We start from the raw sequence: 24,978 nt of genomic DNA on the forward strand, positions 1-24,978 counted from the left end.
TAAATCAGTCAAAACAAAGTGGACAACCGAAACAAGTTTTCTATATACAGAAGACTGACGGTAGTTAAACAATTGATCTCAGTAGACTACAATGAGAAGGAATAATGGATTCCCAGCACACCTTCTAAATAAGGTGTCCATATATTCTGCTTCCGGTCTTACACTTGGCGTCCTGGACAGCAACATGTGTTGTCCAGGTATAATTTTCACAGACCAAGTATAATTTCTTACTCTGAAAAATGTATCCTACTTTGGATGGTGGTCATCTTACCTCTAGCGCACGTTGTAGAATAGTCCTTACTGACCCTGGATGATGTCTCAGGCGATCTCACAGCTTTCCTGGTCTCTTCTGGGTTTTAGTACCCACATTTACTAGCTATATCATTTCCAGATTGCAGCTCCAGGTAAGATGGAGTAAGCACACAGCCCCCTACCTTTCCCACTCATTGTAGCTATGGAACCTGAAGAAAGTGCATATGAAAGTCAGTTTGAGGATTTGGAAAAGTACATTAAAGCAGGAAGATTGGAGAAGACAAGAATTCAGAGTTCCACGATTTTATTTTCCTCCAATATCTCTTGGTTTAGACTCAGCACAGTCCAAAACCCAGAAGCGGACCTTAGTGTTAACACCAGTTCCAGAAGACTGGGAAAGGCGTTTCCTAACACTCCCGTATAGTTTCCTTTCTATGTTCTCTTACTTCCTAGCCCCTGTGCAATCCTGTGGTGGCATCAGTGCCACCAACAAAAGCAGAGACAAGAGGGGTCCCCAAGAGCCTATATCTCTGTAGGAGGGAGAATTGTCCATTTTGGTACAAGGAGCTGTGGTCTCAAGGTGTGGCAAATCTCTACTGATTTTTTTTTGTTGTCTCTCTTAACACTTGGCTGGGGGAGGTGGAAGCAGTGGGAGGAAGGGCACTGCAGGGTGGGGTACTTAAAGCACCAGCACTCTTGCCAGAGAACCACAGAGAGGAGGACAAGAGACCTACAGAACCTGAAAGTACTGTACAGAGTGCTGACAGAGAGGGGCTCAGGAAAGCAAACCCAAAGAGCTGCTTACAAACTCCAAGGCTCATCCCCAAGCTGCATGTGCATGAGTCTGACCCTAAATAGAATACCGTAAACTCAGAGAATTGAACTGTAGGATAGACTGCTTCCTGAGTTCCAGGGACAAGTCTAAATAGAACTGAAGGACAGTGAAATAGAACTGACATTGAAACCACAAGGCTGGTTAGAATTTGGGGCTTGAATCCAACTGGGTCAGTTGCCTGCTTAAACAAAAATAGCATTCTACGTAGGATTTCAACAAGATCCAGAGTCGCATGACATAATATTTTAAATATTCGGGATACAATCCATTGAAAGCAAAATGTTATAACCTTTTCGGATGGAATTTTCGATGTAGGTAGGTGTAATATATAAGTCAACTACGACATAAAAGGGACAGAGTAGGGGAACTTGTGTGGTGGTTAGGTAACTACATCCTACTTGAAATGGTAAAATATTGATTCTAAGAAGAAAGTGAAAGCATACTTTAATCCCTTGAGCAACAACTAAAACAAACAAACAAATGAAAAACAAGTATTGTTAAAACATAATAGCTGAATTTAAATGGACTAATAAAAGTGTTTAAATAACCCAGAAGAAGAAAGCAAAAGGAAAATAGAGGAACAAATAACTGAGGAAATAAACAGAAATCAAACAATAAAAGGGTAGACATAAATCCAAACATATCAATAATTATATCAAATGTCAAATGTATAAACATAGTAAAAAACCAAGATTATTAGAACACACTGTTGTTGTTTGTTTTTTTTTTTGTGCCGTACGCGGGCCTCTCACTGTTGTGGCCTCTCCCGTCGCGGAGCACAGGCTCCGGACGCGCAGGCTCAGCGGCCACGGCTCACGGGCCCAGCCGCTCCGCGGCATGTAGGATCTTCCTGGATCGGGGCACGAACCCGTGTCCCCTGCATCGGCAGGTGGATTCTCAACCACTGCGCCACCAGGGAAGCCCAGAACACACTTTTTTAAATGACTGTATTTAAACTATATCCCTCTGCAATAAACACATTTCAAATATAATGATATAAGCAGGTTGAAAGTAAAAGGTTAGATATAAACATATTATAAACAATAATTAAAGGAATGTTGGAGTGCTTATATTAACATCAGCTTAAGGAGACTTCAGAGAAAAGGAAATTAGCAGGGATAAAGATGATAAAAAGATGAATTTGCCAAGAAGACATAACAGTCTTCAATGTGTATGCACCTAACATCAGAGCTTCAAAATACATGCAACAAAAACTGACAGAACTAAATGAAGAAATAGACAAATCCACAATATATTCTCAAATAAATTCTCCCCAAATTGATTTAGAAGTTTAACATAATTTCCTTCAGCATCCAAGAAGAATTTTTTGTAGATCCAGGCAAACTGATTCTAAAATTTTAATGGAAAAGTAAATAACCTAAAATAATCAAAGCAGGGACTTCCCTGGTGGTGCAGTGGTTAAGAATCTGCCTGCCAGTGCAGGGGACATGGGCTCGAGCCCTGGTCCAGGAAGATCCCACATACCGCGGAGCAAGTAAGCCTATGTGCCACAACTACTGAGCCTGCATTCTACAGCCTGCGAGCCACAACTACTGAGCCCGTGTGCCACAAAAACTGAAGCCCTCATGCCACAACTACTGAAGCCCACGCTCCTAGAGCCCATGCTCCACAACAAGAGAAGCCACCGCAGTGAGAAGCCCGTGCACTGCAACAAAGAGTAGCCCCTGCTCGCCACAACTAGAGGAAGCCCACACACAGCAACAGAGACCCAATGCAGCCAAAAATAAAAACAAATATATAAATTTTTAAAAAATTATCAAAGCAATTTGCAAAAGAAAATAAAGTTGGAGGAATTACACTACTCAACTTTATAAATCAATATCAAGTTACAGCAATCAAGACAATGCTATATTGGCTAAGTAATAGATCAATAAAACAAAATCAAGAGTGCAAAGATACACCCATACAGATATGGCCTGTTGAGTCTTGATAAAGTGTGAAAGGTAATTCAAAGAAGAAAGGACAGAGTTTTAAACAAAGGGTGTTAAATAATTGGCCATCATATGCAATAAGATGAACTTGAAACCTTACACAAACATTATCTCAAAATGGACCATAGATCTAGATGTAAAACTAAACCTATAAAAATTTTAGAAGATAATATGACCTGAGATTAGGCAGAGTTCTTGGATATGACACCAAAAGCATGACCTATAAGAAAAAAGATTAGTAAATTGGATTTCAAAAAATTAAAAACATTTGTTATGAGAAAAATACTGTCAAAATAATGAAAAGAAACCAAGCCTTAAACATGTAGAAAATGTTTGAAAATCACATATCCAATGAAGGATTTGTATCTAGAATATGTAAAGATCTCTCTAAATTCAATAATAAAAAGCAAACTACCCAATTTAAAAAAAGGAGCAAAACATTTGAATAGACAATTCACTAAAAAGGATACATAGATGGCAAATAAGCCCATAAAAAGATGTGCAACATAATTATCTATTAGGAAAACGTAAATTAAAATAGCCCCCCAAAAAAGAAAAGAAAAAAACTGATACTACCAGGTGCAGATGATGACATGGACACCTGGAGCTCTGATATACTTCTCATGGAGAGCAAATGGTCCAGCCATTCTACAAAACAGCTTAACAACTCCTTACAAAGTGAAACATCCACTTACTATATATTCCAGAAATCCCATTCCTAGATATCAGTCCCAGAGAAATGAAAGTTATGCTCACATACACACACATCCTCTGTACATGAATGTTTATAGCAGCTCTGGTCAAAATCATCACTATCTGGAAACAACTCAACGACCTTCGACTAGTGTGTATCAGTTTGGGTCCAATCAGGAGATAGAAACCACACAGTCATTTTTAAAGGGAATCTTTAATATAAACAATTATTTGGCTGTAAGAGAGTGAGTATAGAGATGTCAGTAGAACTCCGGAGTGTCTTGGAGCTGAAGGAGAGTAGGGAGACAAACTTGAAAGGAGTCCCCTCCCCAAGTCTGGGGTTCAGACATTGTTAGAGAAGGTGAGATATTGCCCACTGAACGGCAAAGTTCTCTTAGTTGCCTGGGTCAGAGCTAGTCCACAGTTGCTGGAAAGCAGACAGCAGACTCCCAGGACAGGGCAAACCATGGCTGGTGGATGGACTCACGGCATGAATGGGGGCACGGCTGTGGGCATGAGGTCTGGAGCACCCGGGTCCACATTGTGGGAGCTTCAGGGACAAAAGTCTTGGTGTGCAGGTGAGCCAAAGCCGCGGCAGGGGTGCAGGGGGGGGATGCGGAGGGCCACCTGGGCCGGAGGCTTGGGCTGCACGGTGTCCATGAGAGGCCAGGACTGCAGGGTGCCTGAGAGGTAATTTCCTCCATATGCACAGCTTGGGCAGGGCACCAACAGATGTCACACACCCGTGCTGCTGACTGATGGTGCAGCAACAGGAAGAATAACACGAAACACGGCAGCTGGAACCAGGAAGGCCCTCCTGCAAGGCCCCTCCAACTCCCTCCACTGACGGAGCTCAACGTTGTACTCACCGGAAGGGATAAATGCTTCAAAAATCCAGTCTATTCCATGGAGCAGATACTGAATGGTGAATTCGGGGCTCAGAGATAATCAAGTGATACCTGGCATAGGGTGCATCAATCAATCAATAGTTGTACATGCAAAAATTAAACACTTCATAGAAATAAAAAAGAATGTACTACTGAGACACACAACAGCTTGGCTGAATCTCAAAGCATAAGGCTGAGTGAAAAAAGTCTAATTTCAAAAGGTTACATTTTTCCATTTATATGACATTTGCAGGAAGCCAAAATCGTGGCAGAGAAGAGATCTGTGGTTTCCAGGGGTTAGGGGTGGAGGAAGGTGTGAAAAGGGGACACACAAAAGGAGAGGGCAAGAAAGTAACCTGCCTCTCTTGGTGACGATGTGACTCTATATGTGTTAAAATTCATGCAGCTGTACACCAAGAAGGCCGATTTTGTTATATGTTCATTTTAAAATAAAAATTTTAAAAGACTAGTTTAATCTAATATCAAAACTTTAATCTCGAGTCCATTTCAAACTTCTCCTTTTACCCCAGCTTAGGTCCAACCAGCAATGGGACAGAGAGTGTGGTCTATTTTTCTCTCCTGTTCTGCTTCCTCCTGTCCGCTTCTGCCTTTTTCTTCACTGTGTTTAGAGAGAGGAGAAAGTAAAGGAGAAGGAGGAAAGATTTTTCTTCAACTCAGATGGTGCTCTTTGAAATTCTCTCTTACTGGTGGAATGCCCTTTCTTCTACGTGATGCCAGATGTCTGGTTCCTTCTGTTTGAGGCATTCTTGTGGGTTCCTTGGACACCCTCCCCCAACCCCCAAATCCCACCAGGACCTCCGCTGCTCCTGGTGCACCTGACACGGGTCAGGCCTTCTCTGGATACCCCTCACCTCCTGCCCCATGCAGTGAAGCCCCCTCATGATCAGTTTCTCCACCGTGACTCACCCACCTCATGGGGAAGCAGATGCCCATTTTCCCACCGCTGCACCTGCTGTTTCTCCTCTGCTCCAGCTGGTCTCCTACTTTCAATGATATCCTGCTGAGGGTCAGGCACCAGTCTGATCTTTGAATTCCAAAGGAAAAAGGAATTCTCAAGAATTTTGGGGGGGAGGTAGGATGAATTGGGAGATTAGGATTGATACACATACACTATTATGTATAAAATAGATAGCTAATGAGAACCTGCTGTATAGCACAAGGAACTCTACTCAATGCTCTGTGGTGACCTAAATGGAAGGAAATCCAAAAAAGAGGGGTTATATGTATACGTATATCTGATTCACTTTGCTGTACAGCAGAAACTAACACAACATTGTAAAGCAACTCTACTCCAATAAAAAATTTTTTTTAATTTTTTAAATTAAAGTTACTTTTTAAAATTTTTGGCTGCATTGGGTATTTGTTGCTGCACGCGGGCTTTCTCTGGTTGCGGCCAGCGGGGGCTACTCTTCGTTGCGTTACTTTTTAAAATTTTTGGCTGCATTGGGTATTTGTTGCTGCACGCGGGCTTTCTCTGGTTGCGGCCAGCGGGGGCTACTCTTCTTTGCGGTGCGCGGGCTTCTCACTGCGGTGGCTTCTCTTGTTGCGGAGCACGGGCTCTAGGCGCACGGGCTTCAGTAGCTGTGGTTCGCGGGCTCTGTAGTTGTGGCTCAAGGGCTTAACTGCTCCACAGTACGTGGGATCTTCCCAGACCAGGGCTCGAACTGGTGTCCCCTGCATTGGCAGGCGGATTCTTAACCACTGCACCACCAGGGAAGCCCCTAAACTCCAATAAAAATTAATTTAAAAACAAGAATATTTTTTTACTCCTCTACATCCCAGTCCCACACATGCTGCTGGGATGACACATCTTCAGCTCTGGGAATCTTCAGGCTTCCCAGCCAGCAGACTAGCCCCATCTCTATGAGTTCTTCTCTTGGAGCTCTCTCACTTGCATTGAGTCACAGAAAATGGGATTCATCGGTGGTTTACTGGCATGCAAGTGGGTTCCTTGAGGATGAATTGTGAAAAAAGGTCACAGCTATGCTTTTTCCACATCCATCTGTGTCCTTGAAGCCCAATTAGAGGAGCAGGTTGGAAACCTCCTCTGGCCTGTGATATCGCCACATCTCACTAGCCTGTATCTGTCATTTCCACTTAACCAAAACGCCTGAATACCCACCAGCAATTCTCCTGGGCTAACAAAGGCAGCCTCTCCCCAGTGGCAGCACATGGTGCCACCCACCATCGAGAGAATCAGTGCTCCTTGACATCCAATGTCGAAGTCACCCTAAGGGAATTGAGGAAAGAAAGAAAAGGAGGTGTAATTTCAGAAAGAAGAGAGGGAGAACGGACCTACTAGGCATTCTTAGTACCAGTGATGGTGGCAGTGGACTGGGGAGGGAGGTGAGGCTCCTGAAACAGAGAAGAAAGAGGGGGGAAAGTACAGATGCTAGCTCACCACATTAGTCTGGGTTCAACTAACGTTATGACTCGTCTTCTGAACTGTGACTGGTGGTAATGTGCGTAGGTAGAGTAAGATGAAGCATTTCATTTTTAATCACCTGCTGTCTTATTTCAGTCATCCGGTTCATTCATTTAGGGGATGTTGTGGAAAGGAAATTGCTTAGGAACTATGGTGAATACAAAGGGATAGAAGGCTTCTGCCTATATAGAGTTCATAATCTCTAAAATAAAATGAATCTAAAATTCATCTGGTATCTAATATGTACTAAGCATTTCCCTCTCTGTCATATGTTATGTCACTTGATCGTCACACCATCTTTAAGATAGGCATCATCATCACCACCACCACCACCATCACCATCACCACCACCACCACCATCACCACCACCACCACCATCATCATCACCACCACCATCATCATCATCATTACCATCACCACCAACACAACCATACCACCATCACCACCATCACCACCATCATCACCACCACCACCACCACCACCATCATCACCATCACCACCATCATCACCATCACCATCACCACCATCACCACCATCACCACCATCACCACCACCACCACCACCACCATCACCACCATCACCACCATCACCACCATCATCACCACCATCACCATCATTACCACCACCATCAGCATTATCATCAATAAGGCAGCTGAAGCTTGGAGGTGTTTAGGACACAACCAGGATCACACAACTTCAAGCTTCTGTCCTCTACAAAATCCCTATTCCCGTAGGGAAGCAATCACATTAGAATTGTAAGACCATGACACTAGCCATACTCTGGAGTGAAGACCTGTTCCATTTCAAAGCCCACATTCATGCCTAGTCCCCTCCACCTGCACCACCATGGTGCCTCGCCTCTCCTCCTCACAATGCAGAATCTCCCAGAGTTGATTACACCCTTCTGCAGCACCCTCTGAGTAGTACAAGTTTGACTTTGGGAAGCAGAGACAGAACTTGGCTTTTCTGTCCTGAAAACAGGGTCAAAGCTCTTGACTTCACTCCAGCTCAGGATGCAGGCTTTCAATTTAGGGGTATGATGTGCCAGACCTTGATCTGAGGTCATCCAGCTTAATTGCTAGCTGTGGGCTTGGAAAGCAAGTCATGTTTCTGGACAGCACTGACCAATTCTCTACCACTGCTTTCTTCTTCTTCTTTCTTCCTAAAAAAAGAATAAAATTCAAGCCCCCTCAAAAGTAACAAGAGCTCAGAGGCAAGCAACAAATATTTCAGTTCCAGAAGTGCTGTGCAGATACCTTCCAGTAAGGTCAATTATACCGCATACGATGGGAAGGAAGAAAAGATGTGCTGATCATTTTGTTTAAAACTGTTCTTGGAGGGAGATGATTTTCTACTTCACCATGGGAAGGCACAGAATAGTCAGTTTTGCTCTTGTTTGTTTTGGAAATTTTCTAAGACAAAAGTTGCTTTGGGAAACTGAGGGTAAAAAGGAAAGAAAATCAACCCCCCAAAACTCTGCTTCCAGCTGTGCACGGCTGAAGCCCTGGGTGATAGGTGATTCCCTGTTGGGTGCATCACCCCTTAATTAGTCTCATGAGGGTAGACCGGATTTGGTTGCTTAAATTATAAGGGATCCACTGGGGAGAGGACGTCATTCCCTCCCCACCACTGGACTCTGAGTAGACAGGTTTAGAAGAGCACATGACAAGGATCACAAGGGTTCTTGGGGCCTGGCACCAAAGACGGTCTAAGCAAGCAAGGTTTCTACCGCTAATACAGTTATCTGGATAATTAGACCAAAAGCTTCAGATGATTCAGTAGCTTGCTGCTGACCTGAAGTTCCAGAATAATTCCTTTCATGCTCTGCTTTGCAAGTAAAAGCTGAGCTGTTTCCTCCTTCATATTTCAAATCTCTTTTTCTATGTACACTTATAGTCAGGGAAGTGTCAGCAGTTCTGTGGTGCTCTGATGCCTCATGAATTGATCTTTCCCCAAGGAATCAAGTTAACCAATAATTATCATTTGGATCTGATTACCATGTAGACACATCAGGAAGTACTTGTTTCAATTAAACAAGTTTGAATTTAAAAGGCACCTTTTTATCAATTGCCCTGACCACTCCCCTCAGATGTCTGCATCCTCTTTGTTCTAATCAGGGAATCCTGCACCACGTAAAATGTGTCCTTGAAACATCAAGGACACATCTCTCTTCCTGAGAGAACACCTTTTCTTTCCTCTTATCCTCAGAACATATGACAACAATTCTTTATGTTTGTTCAGTGAAGAAAGCCCTCCTCACCTTCATTCCATCCTCTCCCCCTTTATTTTACATTCATACTTAGTGCGTTTTATGTGCCAGGCACCGTTCTAAGCACTTTATGAATATTGAGTCATTGAATACACAGAACACTTTTATGTTTATTCTTTTCCTTACATTACAAACGACGGAACCAAGGCACAGAAAGGCTGGGTAACTTTTCCAAGGTCACACAGCCAAGTAAATAGAAGAGCTGGGGTTTGAGCCCAGATCATCTGGCTCTAGCACCTGTGTCCTTAACCACCCCATGGCATTGCTTCACGAAGAAGCTTTCTCAAGATACAGATTTTCCAGCAAGACTTGCTAGTAGTCTACCTTAATTTTGACCCTTGGATGGAAATGAGTTTGCTCTGAAACTCTGAAGGAAGAGTTGAATTTTTCCAGATTGTGGAACAACTGAGGCTGGTGTGAAAAACTTTTCATTTCAACGTGGATTTCAGCACCTATCAATCAAGTGCAGCCCTTTGTTCCAGGCACTGCAAACTCGAAGGTAAGCGTGGCAACCCTGCTTTGATGAGTTCACCATCTTCTGGAAGGACTTCCAAGAGAAACCCCCTCCCAGAGTGGAAGGAAGTGAGATGCTTCTGCCCTGGGTCCTAAAGAGCAGAAACATTCAGATTAAGGGCAGTGATGGGGGATGGAATTGGGTTATTCCAGTCTAAGGGAGCTACATTTACAATTATGTAGGTTTGAAAAGAGGTAAGGCTTCTCCCAGGAAAGTTAAGTAGTTTTGGGTAATTGGAGCACGAGATGTACTCAAGGATTAGAAACAGTTAGATCACATGCTAAGGGATGAATTGATCAGAGAGGCGCTTTTTTTTTCTTGTACCAGACCCGGTTTCTGTGCTCTCACCTCCTCCTGCCCCTGGGATTTGCTTGGCTCCACCTGCGTGGGCCTTGACTACCTGCTCTGGCTGCTATAAGCTTGCTTGCTCACCTGGTCCCACATCAGACTGTTCTTCTTAGGCAGAGGCCTCTGAGCCAGTGCACCAGTAGCTATTGTTGGAACACTCGCTTCTCACCCAATAGATGGACAGTAGTCTTAGGGAGCGAGAGTGCCCAGGATTTCTCCATGTGCTTTGAGGTCATCTTTCATGACCACTGATGAGCAGCGTCATGTTGTTTCATGCAAGAACCTGCAGCTCATCCTCCAGTTCTGACCCCTCGGGCTGCAGTATTGTATGTATATGTGGGGTGGGTCTTATCAATGGCTCCTGAAGGATCAAGCCCTCCATGGTCTTAGCCTGGCTGGACCCAAGGAGGCTATGGCTCCTCCTCCTGCTTCCAGGCCAATGTGAAGCCCCCCATTGCAAGGTGTACGATCAGGCTTCCACAGGTACTCCGTAAACACATCCGGAACATATGGAGTTAACGCCCTGTGGGACAAAGGTGGACCACTAAGAGATGGGAGATAGAAAGGACCCTCCGGATAAATCCTTTCTCTTCTTCTGCATCTCCTGTAGAATTTTCTGAAGCATGGTGATTCCACAGGGCTTTCTGGAAGATGCCCCATGTGACCAAGGCACCAATTGCGTTTCCTTGTGAAGCTATGGCTGCTGAGTAATAACAAATGAACCCCCTTCCCTCTCCCACTTCCTAGTGTTTTAAAGGAGATCTATTGAGATATAGTTCACAATCTATACCATGCACCCATTTCAGGTGTACAATTCAAATAGTTTTCAGTATACTTGCAGAGCTGTGGAAGCATCATCAGAAGTTTAGAGTATTTTATCAGCCCAAAGAAAACTTCACAACCATGAACAGTCGCTCTCCATCCCCCTCCTCCACTTCCCTCACCTCAGCCCTAGGCAACAACTAATCTACTTTCTGCCTCTGCAGATTTGCCTGTCTTGGACGTGCCATATTAAAAGAGTCTTATGGTCTTTTGTGACTGGCTTCTTTCATTTATCATAATTTTTTCAAAATCATCCACATTGTAACATATATCAGCACTTCATTCCACTGTATAGTTATTCCACATTTTACTTATCCATTCAACATTTGATAGGCTTTTGGGTTGTTTCCACTATTTGGCTGTTGTGAATGATGCTGCTAAAAATATTCATGTACAAGTTTTGATTGGATATATGTTTTCATTTTTCTTGGGTATATATTTATGAGTGGAATTGTTGGGTTATATGGTAACTCCGTGTTTAACATTTGAGAAACAGCCAACGGCACCATTTTAGATTTCCAATAGCACTTATTTCCACCACATCCTTGATCCTTGCCAGCACTGATAACATTGGTTATTACCTGTTTTCTGTTTGGTTGGTTGGTTGGCTTTTTTTGCCCAGTACTCTAGTGAATGTGAATGATATCTCATTGTGGTTTTGATTTGTGTGTATTTCTGTATGTATCACCCTTATGACTAATGATGCTTTTTTTCATGTGCTTATTGGTCATTTGTATATCTTTTTTTGAGAGATGTCTTTTCAGATCGTTTGTCCATTTTTAAATTGGATTATTTATCTTTTTATTATTGAATTGTAAGAGTTATTAATAGATTCAGAATACAAGTCTCTTATCAAATATGTGATTTGAACGTATTTTTTTTCCATTCTGTGAGTTGTCTTTTTTCACTCCCTTGGTAGTATAGTGTTTTTTGTTTTTTCGTTTTTTAAAACTTTGATGAAGTCCAATGTATCTACTTTTTTCTTTTGTTGGTTATGGGTTTTGGTGTGTATATAAGAAAGTTTTGTCTAATCCAAGATCATCAAAATTTACTCCTGGTTTTTTCCTATGAAGTTTAGGGTATAGCTCTTACATTTAGTCCATGATCCATTTTAAATTAATTTTTGTGTATGGTATTACAAAGGAGTACATCTTTATTCTTTTATATGTGCATATTCAAGTTTTCCAGCGCCATTTGTTGAAAAAGTCATTTTTTTTTTACCTATCAAATTAGTTGTCTTAGAACACTTGTCAGAAATCAATTGACCATAAATATGAGGGTTTATTTCTGCTTTCTCAATTCTGTTCTATTTATCTATATGTACTTTCTGATGAAAGTGCCACATTATTCTAATTACTGTAGCTTTGTTTGTAGCAAGTTTTTGAAATTGGGAAGTATGAATCTTCCAACTTTGTTTTCTTGTTTCAATATTTTTTTGGCTCTTACAGGCACATTCCATACGAATTTCAGGACCAGTTTTTCAATTTCTAAAATAGAAAAAAAGACACCTAGGGTTTTGATAGAGATTGTGTTGAATCTGTAGATCATTTTTGGTAGTACTGCCATCTTAACAATATTGTCTTTTGATCCATGAGCAAGGATGTCTTTCCCTCCTTATCTGTGGTTTTCCTTTCTGCGGTTTTTGTTATCTTTGGTCAACCTTGGTCCAAAAATATTAAATGGAAAATTCCAGAAATAAACAATTCATAAATTTTAAACTGAGCACTGTTGTAAGTAGCGTGAGGAAATCTTGAGTTGGCCTGCTCCATCCAGCTCAGGAAGTGAATCATCCTTTTTTCCAGTATATATATCCTGCTGTTGGTCACTAAGTAGCCTTGTCTAGGTTATCGGATTGATTGTCCTGGTATTGCATACAGTGATTGTGCTCAGGTAACCCTTATTTTACTTAACAATGACTCCAAAGCACAAGAATAGTGATGCTGGCAATTCAGATATGCTAAAGAGAAGCCGTAAAGTTCTTCCTTTAAGTGGAAAGGTGAAAGTTCTCAACTTAATAAGAAAGGGGAAAAAAAAATCATATACTGAGCTGGCTAAGACCTACAGTAAAAATGAATCTTCTATCTGTGAAATCGTGAAGAAGGAAAAAGAAATTTGCCCTAGTTTTGCTGTCACACCTCAAACTGTAAAAGTGCTTAGTTAAGATGGAAAAAGGCATTAAATTTGTACAATAAGATATTTTGAGAGAGACCACATTTACATAACTTTTATTACATTATATTGTTATAATTGTTCTATTGTATTATTAGTTATTGTTGTTAATCTCTTACTGTGCCTAATTTATAATTTAACTTCATCATAAGTAGGTATGTAAGGATAAAAACACAGTATATATAGGGTTAGGTACCATCGGCTGTTTCAGGCATCCAGTGGGGGTCTTGGAATGTATCTTCCACAGATAAGGAAGACTTCTACATTTAAATCTTCTTTGACTGCTTCCAACACTTTGTTTTTCAGAATACAAGTTTTACATCTCTTTTTTTGAGAGTATTCTTAATAATTTTAGTTTTTGATATTATTGTAAATGGCGTTGCCTTTTCAATTTTATTTCGTTTTGTTCATTTTACTGTAAAATACAATGTACTTTTGTATGTGTCATATCTTGCAAATTTGCTAAACTTATTTATTAGATCTAACAGTATTTTAGTCAATTATTTAGGATTTTCTCTATAAGAGGTCATGTCATATGTAAATAAATATAGTTTTACTTTTCCCCTTCCCATTTTGACATCCTTCATTTGTCCATTGCCCTGGCTAGAACCTCTACTAGAATGTTGAACAGAAGTGACAAGATTGGACATTCTTATCTGGTTTGTGATCTTATGAGAATTCATTTAGTCTTCATTATTAAGAATGATGTTGGCTGCAGATTTTTTATAGATGCCCTTTATCATATTGAGGAAGTTCCCTTTTATTCATAGTTTGTTGAGTATTCTTAAAATCAGTGTTTAGATTTTGTCAAATGCCTTTGCCTAGTCTATTGAGATGGCCATGTGGTTTTGTCCTTTATTGATATGATGTATTATATTAAATGACATTTGTATGTTAAAACAACTTGCATTCCTGGGATTAATCCCACTTGATATAGGTTAAGTTTATAATTGCTATATCCTCTTGATGAGTTGACCTTTTTATTTTTATAAAATGTCCCTCTTTATCTCTCGTAACATTTTTTTCAATCTTCACGTTTATTTTGTCTGTTATTTGTATAGCCACTCTGGCTCTCTCTCCATATTGCTTGTATGGTGTACCATTTTTAATCCTTTTACATTCAATCTACTTGTATCTTTGAATCTAAAACTGTATCTTCTGTAGACAGCATAGAGTCTCATTTTTATTATTGTTGTTAAAAACTGGACATTTTAAATAACTTCATAGTAATTCTTGATACTGATTCTCCCCCTCCCCTACCTCCAGGTTTTGTTGTTGTTTGATTATCTGCTTATTTATTTGTTTAGTAATTTGGATGAACTATTTCAGTAAAGTCTATTTCCCTACGCAGACTTTAATGTTGCCCTCAGCCAGTAGAGCCTTGGGCATTCTCATAATCCCCTTGACCTCTTCCTCTCTCACCCAGGATGACAGTGAAACCAGGGTTCTCTTTTACTCTCACTGATCTCCCTGTTAAGCTTCTATCTGGTCTGCTGTCTCTGTTGATATCACTCCACACCCAGTAATTGCTAGCTGAATGACCTACTGTTTTCTACATGCCTTAGGTCAGAAATTGCTCCACAGTCTGATTCAGTTAAAGTGCAGGGTAATTTTCACAAGAGTAAACTTTGAGGCCAGTCTTTGACACTTCTCTGACCCCACAATGGTTCTTCACGGCCATTTCTTTCTATAGTTCTTCTTTTAAGCTTCTAACTGGTCTACCCTTTCGTGTATAGATATCATGGAGCAACCAGCTCTTCCTACTTGCTCCCTACCTAAATGTCCATTGTTTTTCACAGTGCCCTTAGGCTTGAACTTCCCTATGCTCTGTTCCAAATAAAGCAAGTTCCCTTAGTGATACCTATGGAGTTCTCTGTTCTATGGGCTGCCTCCCACTTTAACAGAAGCTCTATTCCACTGCTCTGAAAAGGGATACAGGAAAACAACCTGCTTCTTTTAGAGAGACACCCCTGCTTTATAAAGGGGGTGCTGAACAGGGGCAGTAGATCCTACTCTTCTTGGCTTGTCTCCCTTTGCGCAGAAACTCAGCCCTATGAGGAAGCCAGGGTGAGAGGGTTTGGGGCCCATTATTCTTGGCCTGCCGTGCCTGGGGTAGAATTGCAAGCCTGTGAGTAGGGGCGTCTAAAAGAGGAGATCTCTCAGTCATATTTGCCTGCCATAGATCTTGTGCAACACATTGCTTGGGGCAGGGAAGGGGGTTTGATGACAAATACTGACAGCCTGATTTTCTGGGTAGAAACTGTAGCCCTGGACAGGGAGCTGGGGTTACAAGGGAGCCCCATCCTCTTGGCTGTGCCCACCCAGGGTAGAGTTTTCCTCACACTGAGCTGGGAAGTAGGAGAAGGAAACAGGACAGGACACAGACTCTTGCAGGTTTTACCAATATTTAGAAGATTGTCTTCAATTGCTGTATGCTCCAGTACCATTTCCAGAGATTGAATGGTTGTTTTTGTTTTCTGGTTTTTTTTAATTTTTAACAGTTCTCGCCAGTGATGGTTTTTCCACTAGGGAGAGCATCTAGGGCTCTCATGCTGTCATTCTGAAAGTGCTTTTCCCTTGATTCCCTTTTGTTCTTACTCTTGCTGCCTTTGGTTTACAGAATTCATGTAATCTTTGTCTTACACTGTTTTGTAGGGAACCCGGGTTAAGAAGGCACTTTAGAAAGAATATGCAGGCAGCTGTGTGAAAGTACTACTGCATGGGTGGAAGTGATACCAAGGGTTGGCCAGGTTGACGAGAAAACCTCATCCTGGAAGAAGATAGCAGGATGCCACAGAATTCTAGTTTTTCTTCTATTACCCTCCCTGTATTGACATCACTTCTCTGATACCATCAGCTATAGATTGATTAAAACATGTTGTCATGTATTCACAAAGATTCAGAAATTTAGAGCAGGAAAACGATACCTGATATAGCATCTTCATTGTACAGATGAAAAAATTGAGGCTTAAACAGGTAAAGTGACTTTCTCAAAGTCAGTCAGATAATTAATGCCTGAGGACAGAGGCTTCCTGATGCTTAGTTTTGGTCTTTCCACAGAGCCCCATGGGAAACGCTCTCTCTCTCTCATTTCTTTTTAGAAGAAACATAAAATAAAATTCAAATAAAAAGATAAAATACCTATTATAAAGAAGTTGTCCATTACAAGGCTATTCATGTAACCTTTTCTGAAAAAGAAAATTGACCGAATATAGTCATCATCTTGTGGTTCACCTGATAGTCTCGTTTTAGTGACTGGACCTGGTCAATTTTAGAGGCAAACTGTGAAGGAAAGAGAAGAAAAAAAATCCAAATATGAGCTTTTATTTGTTTATTTTGTTTTTTGTTTTTGTGGTATGCGGGCCTCCCTCTGCTGCGGCCTCTCCCGTTGCGGAGCACAGGCTCCGGACGCACAGGCCCAGGGGCCATGGCTCACGGGCCCAGCCGCTCCGCGGCATGTGAGCACAGGCTCCGGACGCACAGGCCCAGGGGCCATGGCCCACGGGCCCAGCCGCTCCGCGGCATGTGGGATCCTCCCAGACCGGGGCGCGAACCCGGTTCCCCTGCATCGGCAGGCGGACGCGCAACCACTGCGCCACCAGGGAAGCCCCAAATGTGAGCTTTTAATTCTATTGCCTTACTAAGAAGTTACCTCTAGAAGCTAGCTTTCCTCAGCATTTTCCACCTCAATTTTCCAGTGATCTTCGCTGAGTGTGGGGCTGAAGTGGGAACCATCTACATGCACTAATATGAATGAAGAAAAAAGATGCAAATCACCCTGCAGTTTGATATGGAATAGGTGTTGAGATAGTCTATGGATTATGAATAATAATTCTCATTCTCTATTGAGCATTGTTCATCATTGCAACCGAATTCTTATCCTCAGAATAATAGATGTGATTAATAATAAAAACTAACATTTATTAAGCATCAGTTATATGCCAGATACTTTACTTGCTTTATCTCATTTAATGATCCTAGCCACTCGATGAGATAGATACTATTCCGTTCCCTCTTTTTCGACAAGGACGCTTTGAAAGGTAAGTGACTTGGCTACAGTCATCTGGCCAGGTGTAGAGGAACTAGGAATAGATTCATGGCATCCATCTCAAAATTCTTCCATAAACAGTCTGTTATACTGCTTCTTTTGAACAAATAGGCCATAATAACACGATTCTTTAAAATGAAAAGTTTGGATGTGCCACAGTATTTTTCAAAACTGGTTTTTAGAGGTATTTCATGGAGCTTGTTCCTCTGCTTGTTCTTTTTTTAATACTGTGTAAAGTTTATGGAGCACTAGAGCTTCGTGTTTTGAATTACTGTCCAGACATATTCTATGCTGCCTCCTCCTCCTCCTTCCTCTTTTACAGTGACCACATGACACAGTTTTCCAGCACTGTTCTGGTTTCCAGCTGTGGTCTGGTATGATTATTAATAGGTCTCCTGTACTTTCAGAAGTGCCCTGGTTTGGATGAGAATTACACGGTCATTCATCCTTGAACCGGTCAAGGTGTAGTATTGTGGCCGCCCACTAGGTGGCAGCAGTGTAACCCCCAGAGAATTAAGGGAAAGCATTTCATTACAAAAGTCAAATCTGAGCAAATAATTAAGTGTAGTTCAAGAGCTACCTGCAGCCTCGGCCATTCAAAACCAGTGAGCTAGCAGCGGGAGGAGAGAAGGAGCGGGTGCAGAACAGGTAGCTCCTTTCCTAGGATCTGGAAAAGAGGGAAGGATTCTCTTACTGGTTAGAAGGGCTCTAGTGACATCTGGAACGAGCATCGTGGTGCCCTGTTTAATTTTCACTCACGAAGTGAAACCAGTGTGCAGTGAGGTGAGGAAACAGCTTTGAATGAAGACGTATTTTTGCTTCATAAATTGCTCTTCAAATCACTATCGGATGAAGGTCGCACAGGTAGTTCCCTGGGCTTTCTCAAGTCTATTGAATGACTAGATGCATTTGGGCCAGAGGCTGAGTTGCCTGAACACAAATACTTTAAAGGTGATTTGAAAATATCTATACTCAGAACTCAATGACGTGCTCGGACTCTTCCCGGAATGACCCACGGACCGTGCGTATTTCACCTGTGACCCAGGCGGATGTTGCCGCTCTCTGGAAAGCTTCCTCACTTCAGAAGTGCAGCACCCAAAGGCACACACAGTGAGAGGAGCCCACAGCATGGGTGTTCAGATGCTTGTGCCTTTCGGTCCTCGGAATTGGTTGTTCTTGCTAGTGGCCCTCAAGTGTGGTGGAGCAGCTTCTGATTTGAATGAATCCAGAAATTCCTCTGCCCAGCATGAGCTTAACGTTCGGTTTGCTGCTGCCAGCTCTGAGCCAGCCGAGACGGTATCTGTTTTCGCACTGGATTATGACTATGTGCAAATTCCTTACGAGGTCACCCTCTGGATACTCCTAGCATCCCTTGCAAAAATAGGTAAGGCCCCAGACATCTACCTGGTTTTGGGAGTTGTTTTCCACGTGAGATAAGGTTGTGTGAAAATGCCTTGCAGATGGTGAATTAAGTGGATTTTAACGCTTGCTGCTATTACATAAAAATTCTATTCCTGAGTCAAGGGAAAGTCATAACTGATTTTTGTCAAGCCATTGAATACTTCAGGTTGTGTTTTGAAATTTAAGAGCCTACTTTGGGGCTCTCGGTTGTTTTGATTTCCTCTCCTTTCAGGGTGACAGCCATGTGACATTATTTGGCATATACAAATCTCAAGTTCTATGCTTTAAGAAATACAGAGTAAAGTATGTCGAGCTTGGAATGACACCACCGGAAATTTCAGGAACCATATAATGATTCTTCTGTAAAATGTGCTTCCTTCATTCTTGGCCATGGAACCATGGCCTTCATCAACGATGTCCATTGTTTATTCTTTAAAAGTGGCATGTGCTCCTTGCAAATTGACACAAAGCAAGAAACAAGGCAACCAGAAGCAACTCATATCACTCAGTGATGGGATGTGGCGGAATAGAGATGGTATCTGTCAGTAAAATCTTTGTTTGCACCTGAGTCGAATGGAGCCAGTGGAGCACCCCTGGTTTCCTTTGTGACATAAAGTGGATTCAAGTTAATAGGTGAAATTCTAACCAGGGTTCTTTGTGCCCAAACCAAAGTGATGGTTTCCACTCTGTGACCATTTAATCTCCAAGTTCACCCCCTTGTCTCCTTAGAAACAGCTTATTCCGGAGTGGAAAACTGATATGAATATCTCAATTGTCAAGCCTAATGTCTCCTTTGCTTTAGTTATGAACTTTGTTATTTGAGTAGATGAGATTGCCTCATTGAAATAGACCCTATGAATCATGTTAGTGCTTGTTTATATGTTTCCTCTGGAACAGCTGCGAAATATGGGGTGAGCCATGAAATCGGGCAGTTAACACCTTGGCATCAGAATGCTGGGCTCTGTCTTTTCATCCAACTCCCTGCGCATGGATGTTGGGGGGTGCTGGCATATTCGTTAGGTGCCCGTCATAACTGCCGTTCATTTTGAGCTCATAAGATGTGAAGATAGAATGAAACTCTTAGTTTGAAGAACTCTTGTGCAGTTTATCAAATGACTAAATGGCACAGAGGGTTGCACATTATTTCTGAGAAGGGCTCAAGTAAAAATGGGTTTCCAAAGGGATGATGTTCTCAGCTCAGAGCTAGGGGTCTAACAGCTTTCATGCAACCACGTGGATACTGAGAACGTTCAAGTTGGTCTTATGGGATCTTGAGTTTTCCTTTGTCAAAATGCCAGAGATTCTGACCCCACCCACTACCTTCCTTTTCACAGTAATGGGTGAAGTTGGTCTGGAATCAGGAAACTAGCTGATTCCACTGACTAGCTCTGTCTTTCTTCATCTCAGTTCATTCATCTGTGAAATTATTTCTGAGATCTCTTTTTGGTACAAATAAGAATTTTCTAATGGAAAGAGGCTTCTATTCTACATCAGTGAACATCTCAAGGCGCAAAGTATATGTTTTATATTAGCGTAAGACACAGATTGTCCTTTAGAGGTGTTGTGTGTGCCCAGACTACATCTACAAGTTCAGAGTCCTGTAAGGACGCTATTGTTCATAGAATTGCTGTTTAAATGTTCTCGATTTTCATGTGGATGCAACGCAACATACTTTAGAAAAAGAAAATAACTGAAGTAGGTTATCAGTTGGATCATGCTTATTCAAGCACAATTTCATATTTCCTGGATTTTAAGAATTCAGATTATTTTTATATTGTACGTGAAAAGAAGGTCAAATTTACTGAATGTATACCGTGATCCAAGTACTGGCCTTGTAGCTTTATATACGGTAGCTTGTTCACCTGGGGCAAAAAAATCATAATAATGACATAAAACTTTAACACTTAAGGAAACCATACCGCTTTTTTAGATTCTATATTTTAAATCTAGAATCAAAATATAATTAATAATCGCTAGTATTCTTTTATTCCGTCATTCTATCAAGACACATTTATTGGGCACCCAGGCAAGGTGTAGGGAATGGTCGTGGCCCCCGGCCTCAAGGGGGAAGATGGGTGAATCTAGCACTGCCTAATAGGTGCTCCGACAGGGCCGTCTTTGACTTTCAGGCTGGACTTCGTTATTCGTGGCCTTTTAAGTTTCAGGCCAGGGAACTAAAACCGCAAAGTGACTGACTCTATTGTCCATTATGGAAGGGGAGAAGAATTTTGAAATGTGAAATTCATGTAGCAATTCCCTTAAAGGGCCCTGCTTACAGGTTAAACCCTCTTCCTGCTATCACTGTGTAGCTGTAACTTGGCTTCAGGCAGGTGACATTGGATCCATTTCAGGAAACTAGATCCCTGGAAGCAGGACCAGGCTGGGGAGACCCAGGGCCTGAGAAAATCACACTATGGGCTCTTCCGCCTACTTTACACATTTAAAAATTAAGTGTGGTTAAAATAAGCACTAACTGAAGAAGGAGGAGGAGAGAGGACATTGTATTAACCTGCCTGCTGATGGTGGATGGAGAACTTCAAAGCTGTGGTCAGGGAAACCCACGTGTTCTTTGGATGGCTGAACCTAAAACTTCCTAAGGAGACATTCCATGGCCCCAAGACCTATGGGTGGGAGCCTACCTCCTTAGCCTTGAATTTCAGGCCCTCCATTGCTTGGCTCAAAATCAGTACACTTCCAATAGCCAGGACATGGAAACAACCTAAATGTCCGTCAACAGAGGAATGGATAAAGAAGATGTGGTACATACATGCAATGGAATATTACTCAGCCGTAAAAAGGAATGAAATCGGGTCATTTGTAGAGACATGGATGGACCTAGAGTCTGTCATACAGAGTGAAGTAAGTCAGAAAGAGAAAAACGAATATCATATATTAATGCATATATGTGGAATCTGAAAAAAATTGGTATAGACGATCTTATTTACAAAACAGAAATAGAGACAGAGACGTAGAGAAAAACGTACAGATACCAAGGGGGAAGGGGGGGTGGGAGGAATTGGGAGATTGGGATTGACATATATACACTATTGTTATTATGTGTAAAATAGGTAACGAATGAGAACCTGCTGTACAGCACAGGGAACTCTACTCAATGCGACCTACATGGGAAGGAAATCCAAAAAAGAGGGGATACGTGTATACGTATAGCTGATTCACTTTGCTGTACAGCAGAAACTAACACAGCATTGTAAAGCAACTGTACTCCAATAAAATTTTTTTAAAAAAATCAGGACTCTTCCCAATTAAAATTTGCTCTGGCCAGATGAGTCTCCTCAGGGAATGTCACAAATATCTGGCTGGCCCGTCCCCATCTCCCCTCTCTTTCTCCTGGAGTTCTCCCCTCCTAAAATGCCTTCCCCCTGTTGTCCAACTACGTAAGCCCCACTCATTCTCCAAAACCTGTTCAACTTCTCCTTCCCATGCAAGAGCTTCTCTGATGAAGGGCTGACCTGTTCATTCATTCATTGATACGCTTAAGGAAGATTCTTTTAGCAATTAGACATGCTGTTACGGACAAGACATCTTGCTAAGCGCTTTGGGGAGATATAAAGATGTGTGCCATGCCATCCTGCCTGAGTTGGAGGAGTTTAGAGATTAGTAGGGGAGAAAAGTCATGGACCAAAAATGGCAGAAAGGGATCGTTGTTAAACAGGTACAGATAAAATGTTACGATAATTCACAGGAGGACATATTATTTCTTTGGGAAGAGATTGGGGAAAGCTTAACCTCAAGGATTGAGCAGAACCAAAATAGGGTGGAGAGAAGGACAATGCAGGCAACAATAATAATACGTAAAGACAAGGAAGGAGGCCTCCAGGATGAAAAGGCGTGAGCTTGGCTATAATGTAGGATGCATGAAACACAGTGCAGGGTGTGTGGGATACGGACTCGGGGAGAGCCCAGGTGGCCTGCTGTGCCTGGATCTCTTGTCGTATTTGTTGATATATTCAATATACACTTCTCTGTATACTTATACATTATGTTGGCTTTACCTTCTTATTTGTTAAGAACGTTTCTAAGATTTCATCAGTAGTTGGAATTGTAGAAAACACGTTTGGTCCTCCGCCTCACAGGACTTACAGTGGGTTGTTCTTGTCACAGGGATGCTTAACAAATATTCTCAGTTTAAATTCCATGAGACGCTCTGTGCGCCTTCAGAGTCTTAGGTGCGGAATTGAACCATCAGGTAACATGGTGTAGAATAGTCATCTGGCAGCAGGATGCGGGATAGACCGGGGCGGGGAGGGAGAGGGAGGAGATCAGGAAGACACAGTAGTAAGTTGGATGAGAAGTGGGGAGGTCCTCAGTGAAGGCAGTGGCCGCAGCAGTGGACAGGAGGAGACGGACTTCCGGGGCAGCTAGTGGGAGACGTAACTGATGAAATAGGTTGCCAATTGCACGAAGGGGCAAAGGTGATGGGGTCCCCGTAAGAATGCGACTTGATTTCCTCTCCAGTGGCTGACTGGGTGGCAATGTCATTGGTTAAATAAAGGAAACAAAATAAAGACTTTTCCTTTTTATTCATTTGTGTGTGGTGGAGAAGGAAGTGAGGTAAGGTAAGTTGGGAAGGAGCTGGGGTTTAGGTCGCTGTGATAGACTCTTGCAGGAGCTTCAAAGGTGGGTTTTGCGTGAGAGCAGAAGAGTTCCACCGCTCAGATCCCTCAGGATGGGGAAAACAGGAAGGAGGAAGCAGGGGGGCACGGCTGGCTGAGAAGATGCTGGAACCTGCACTGAGCCTGGGAAGCACTTCATCACATCCAGCCGCAGCCACACTGGCAGCTCCTGCTACAGATGGGTGCTGAGGCTGGGCCCGGAGATGCTGCCGTCTGCGTGGCTTTGAGAGGCCTCTTGCACACCCCTCCCCTGGCGCCCTGGGGGCCAGAGCCCGGTTATTCGCCCACATCTAAACGCGGTTCTCTGCTCTCCGCAGGCTTCCACATCTACCACCGGCTGCCGGGCCTCATGCCTGAGAGCTGCCTGCTCATCCTCGTCGGGGCCCTAGTGGGCGCCATCATCTTCGGCACCGACCACAAATCGCCTCCGGTCATGGATTCGAGCATCTACTTCCTGTACCTCCTTCCGCCCATTGTCCTGGAGGGCGGGTACTTCATGCCCACCCGGCCCTTCTTCGAGAACATCGGATCCATCCTGTGGTGGGCAGGGCTGGGGGCCCTGATCAATGCCTTCGGCATTGGCCTCTCGCTCTACCTCATCTGCCAGGTCCAGGCCTTTGGCCTGAGCGACGTCAACCTGCTTCAGAACCTGCTGTTCGGGAGCCTGATCTCGGCCGTGGACCCCGTGGCCGTGCTGGCCGTGTTCGAAGAGGCGCGGGTGAACGAGCAGCTGTACATGATGATCTTCGGGGAGGCCCTGCTCAACGATGGCATCAGCGTGGTGAGATGCGGCGCCCCGCCGTCCCCAGGGAGACACGGGGCCTGGGGGGTGGAGAAGGCCAGGCAGGCCTGGGCCTCGGCAGGACAGAGCTGGGCCAGGGCAGTGTGGCCCCGGGTCTGGCCACCGCCCTTGGGATCTGCACGGCGCCCACGTAGTGAGCGTGTTGCTCACTACGCTGCTTGCCGTCCACTGGCTTCTTTAAAGGAGAAGCAGGAGAGAGGAAGTATGATTCTTTAGTGAATTCCGTGTTTCACTGAGCAAGCAGAAACCGTGGCTAAAGGCTCTTCTGGGTTGTAAGGCTCTTCCGGGTTTTCACACCAGGACAAGCAGTGCTTGTGCTTTTATTTTCTCTCAGTCACGGGACCTCACCCTCCTGCCCTTTATATGCTTTTTTTTTTAAGCTCTGTTTTAGAGGATGAAGTTAAATAAAAGATAGGGGTAGGGAGAGAGATGACGGAGGATTTGCACAAATGCATTGGCTTGTATGTCGGTCTCAATTGCGTGACTCCCACGGAGAATGTGATGGAGAAGCTTTGCTTAGGAGTCCTTCCAGAGGGAGGCCGAGCAGGGTTGACAGGCCAGATCAGCGCAGAGCATTAAGGCCCAGAGATGTCTTTGGCTAGAGGTGCTGAAATAATCCAGATTGGCTGCGGCATTGCCCAGTTTCCTTACGTTACTGCAAACCTTCACCAGGAGTTAGTCTATGTGATTTTGTATAAACTTTGATGTACTTTTCTTATTCTTACATTTATATCACGCCACATAAGTAATACTAGAATGCATTTTCAGTGTAAAAGACTTAAATAGTACAAAATCATACAGCATAAAACACAAAAGCCTCCGCCTGACCCTCTTCCCTCCCCCTTGGATCCAGTTTGCATTTTTCCCTCCACATTTTTATCGTGGACACATGCATATACGTTCTCA

The 24,978-nt window shown here is 42.9% G+C and overlaps 1 protein-coding gene across 1 annotated transcript in view; it reads left to right on the forward strand.

The window, feature by feature from the left end:
• Positions 1-18,363: 18,363 nt before the first annotated feature.
• Positions 18,364-24,978, forward strand: part of SLC9A4 (solute carrier family 9 member A4) — a 66,482-nt gene continuing 59,867 nt past the window's right edge. Inside the window, exons 1-2 of the mRNA XM_007108517.2 lie at positions 18,364-18,619; positions 23,588-24,051. Of these exons, the coding sequence (XP_007108579.2) occupies positions 18,364-18,619; positions 23,588-24,051 (720 nt within the window). The remainder of the gene's footprint in view (positions 18,620-23,587; positions 24,052-24,978) is intronic.

The sequence above is a fragment of the Physeter macrocephalus genome, chromosome 12 (genome assembly GCF_002837175.3).
Source record: "Physeter macrocephalus isolate SW-GA chromosome 12, ASM283717v5, whole genome shotgun sequence".
Classification (NCBI taxonomy): Eukaryota; Metazoa; Chordata; class Mammalia; order Artiodactyla; family Physeteridae; genus Physeter; species Physeter macrocephalus.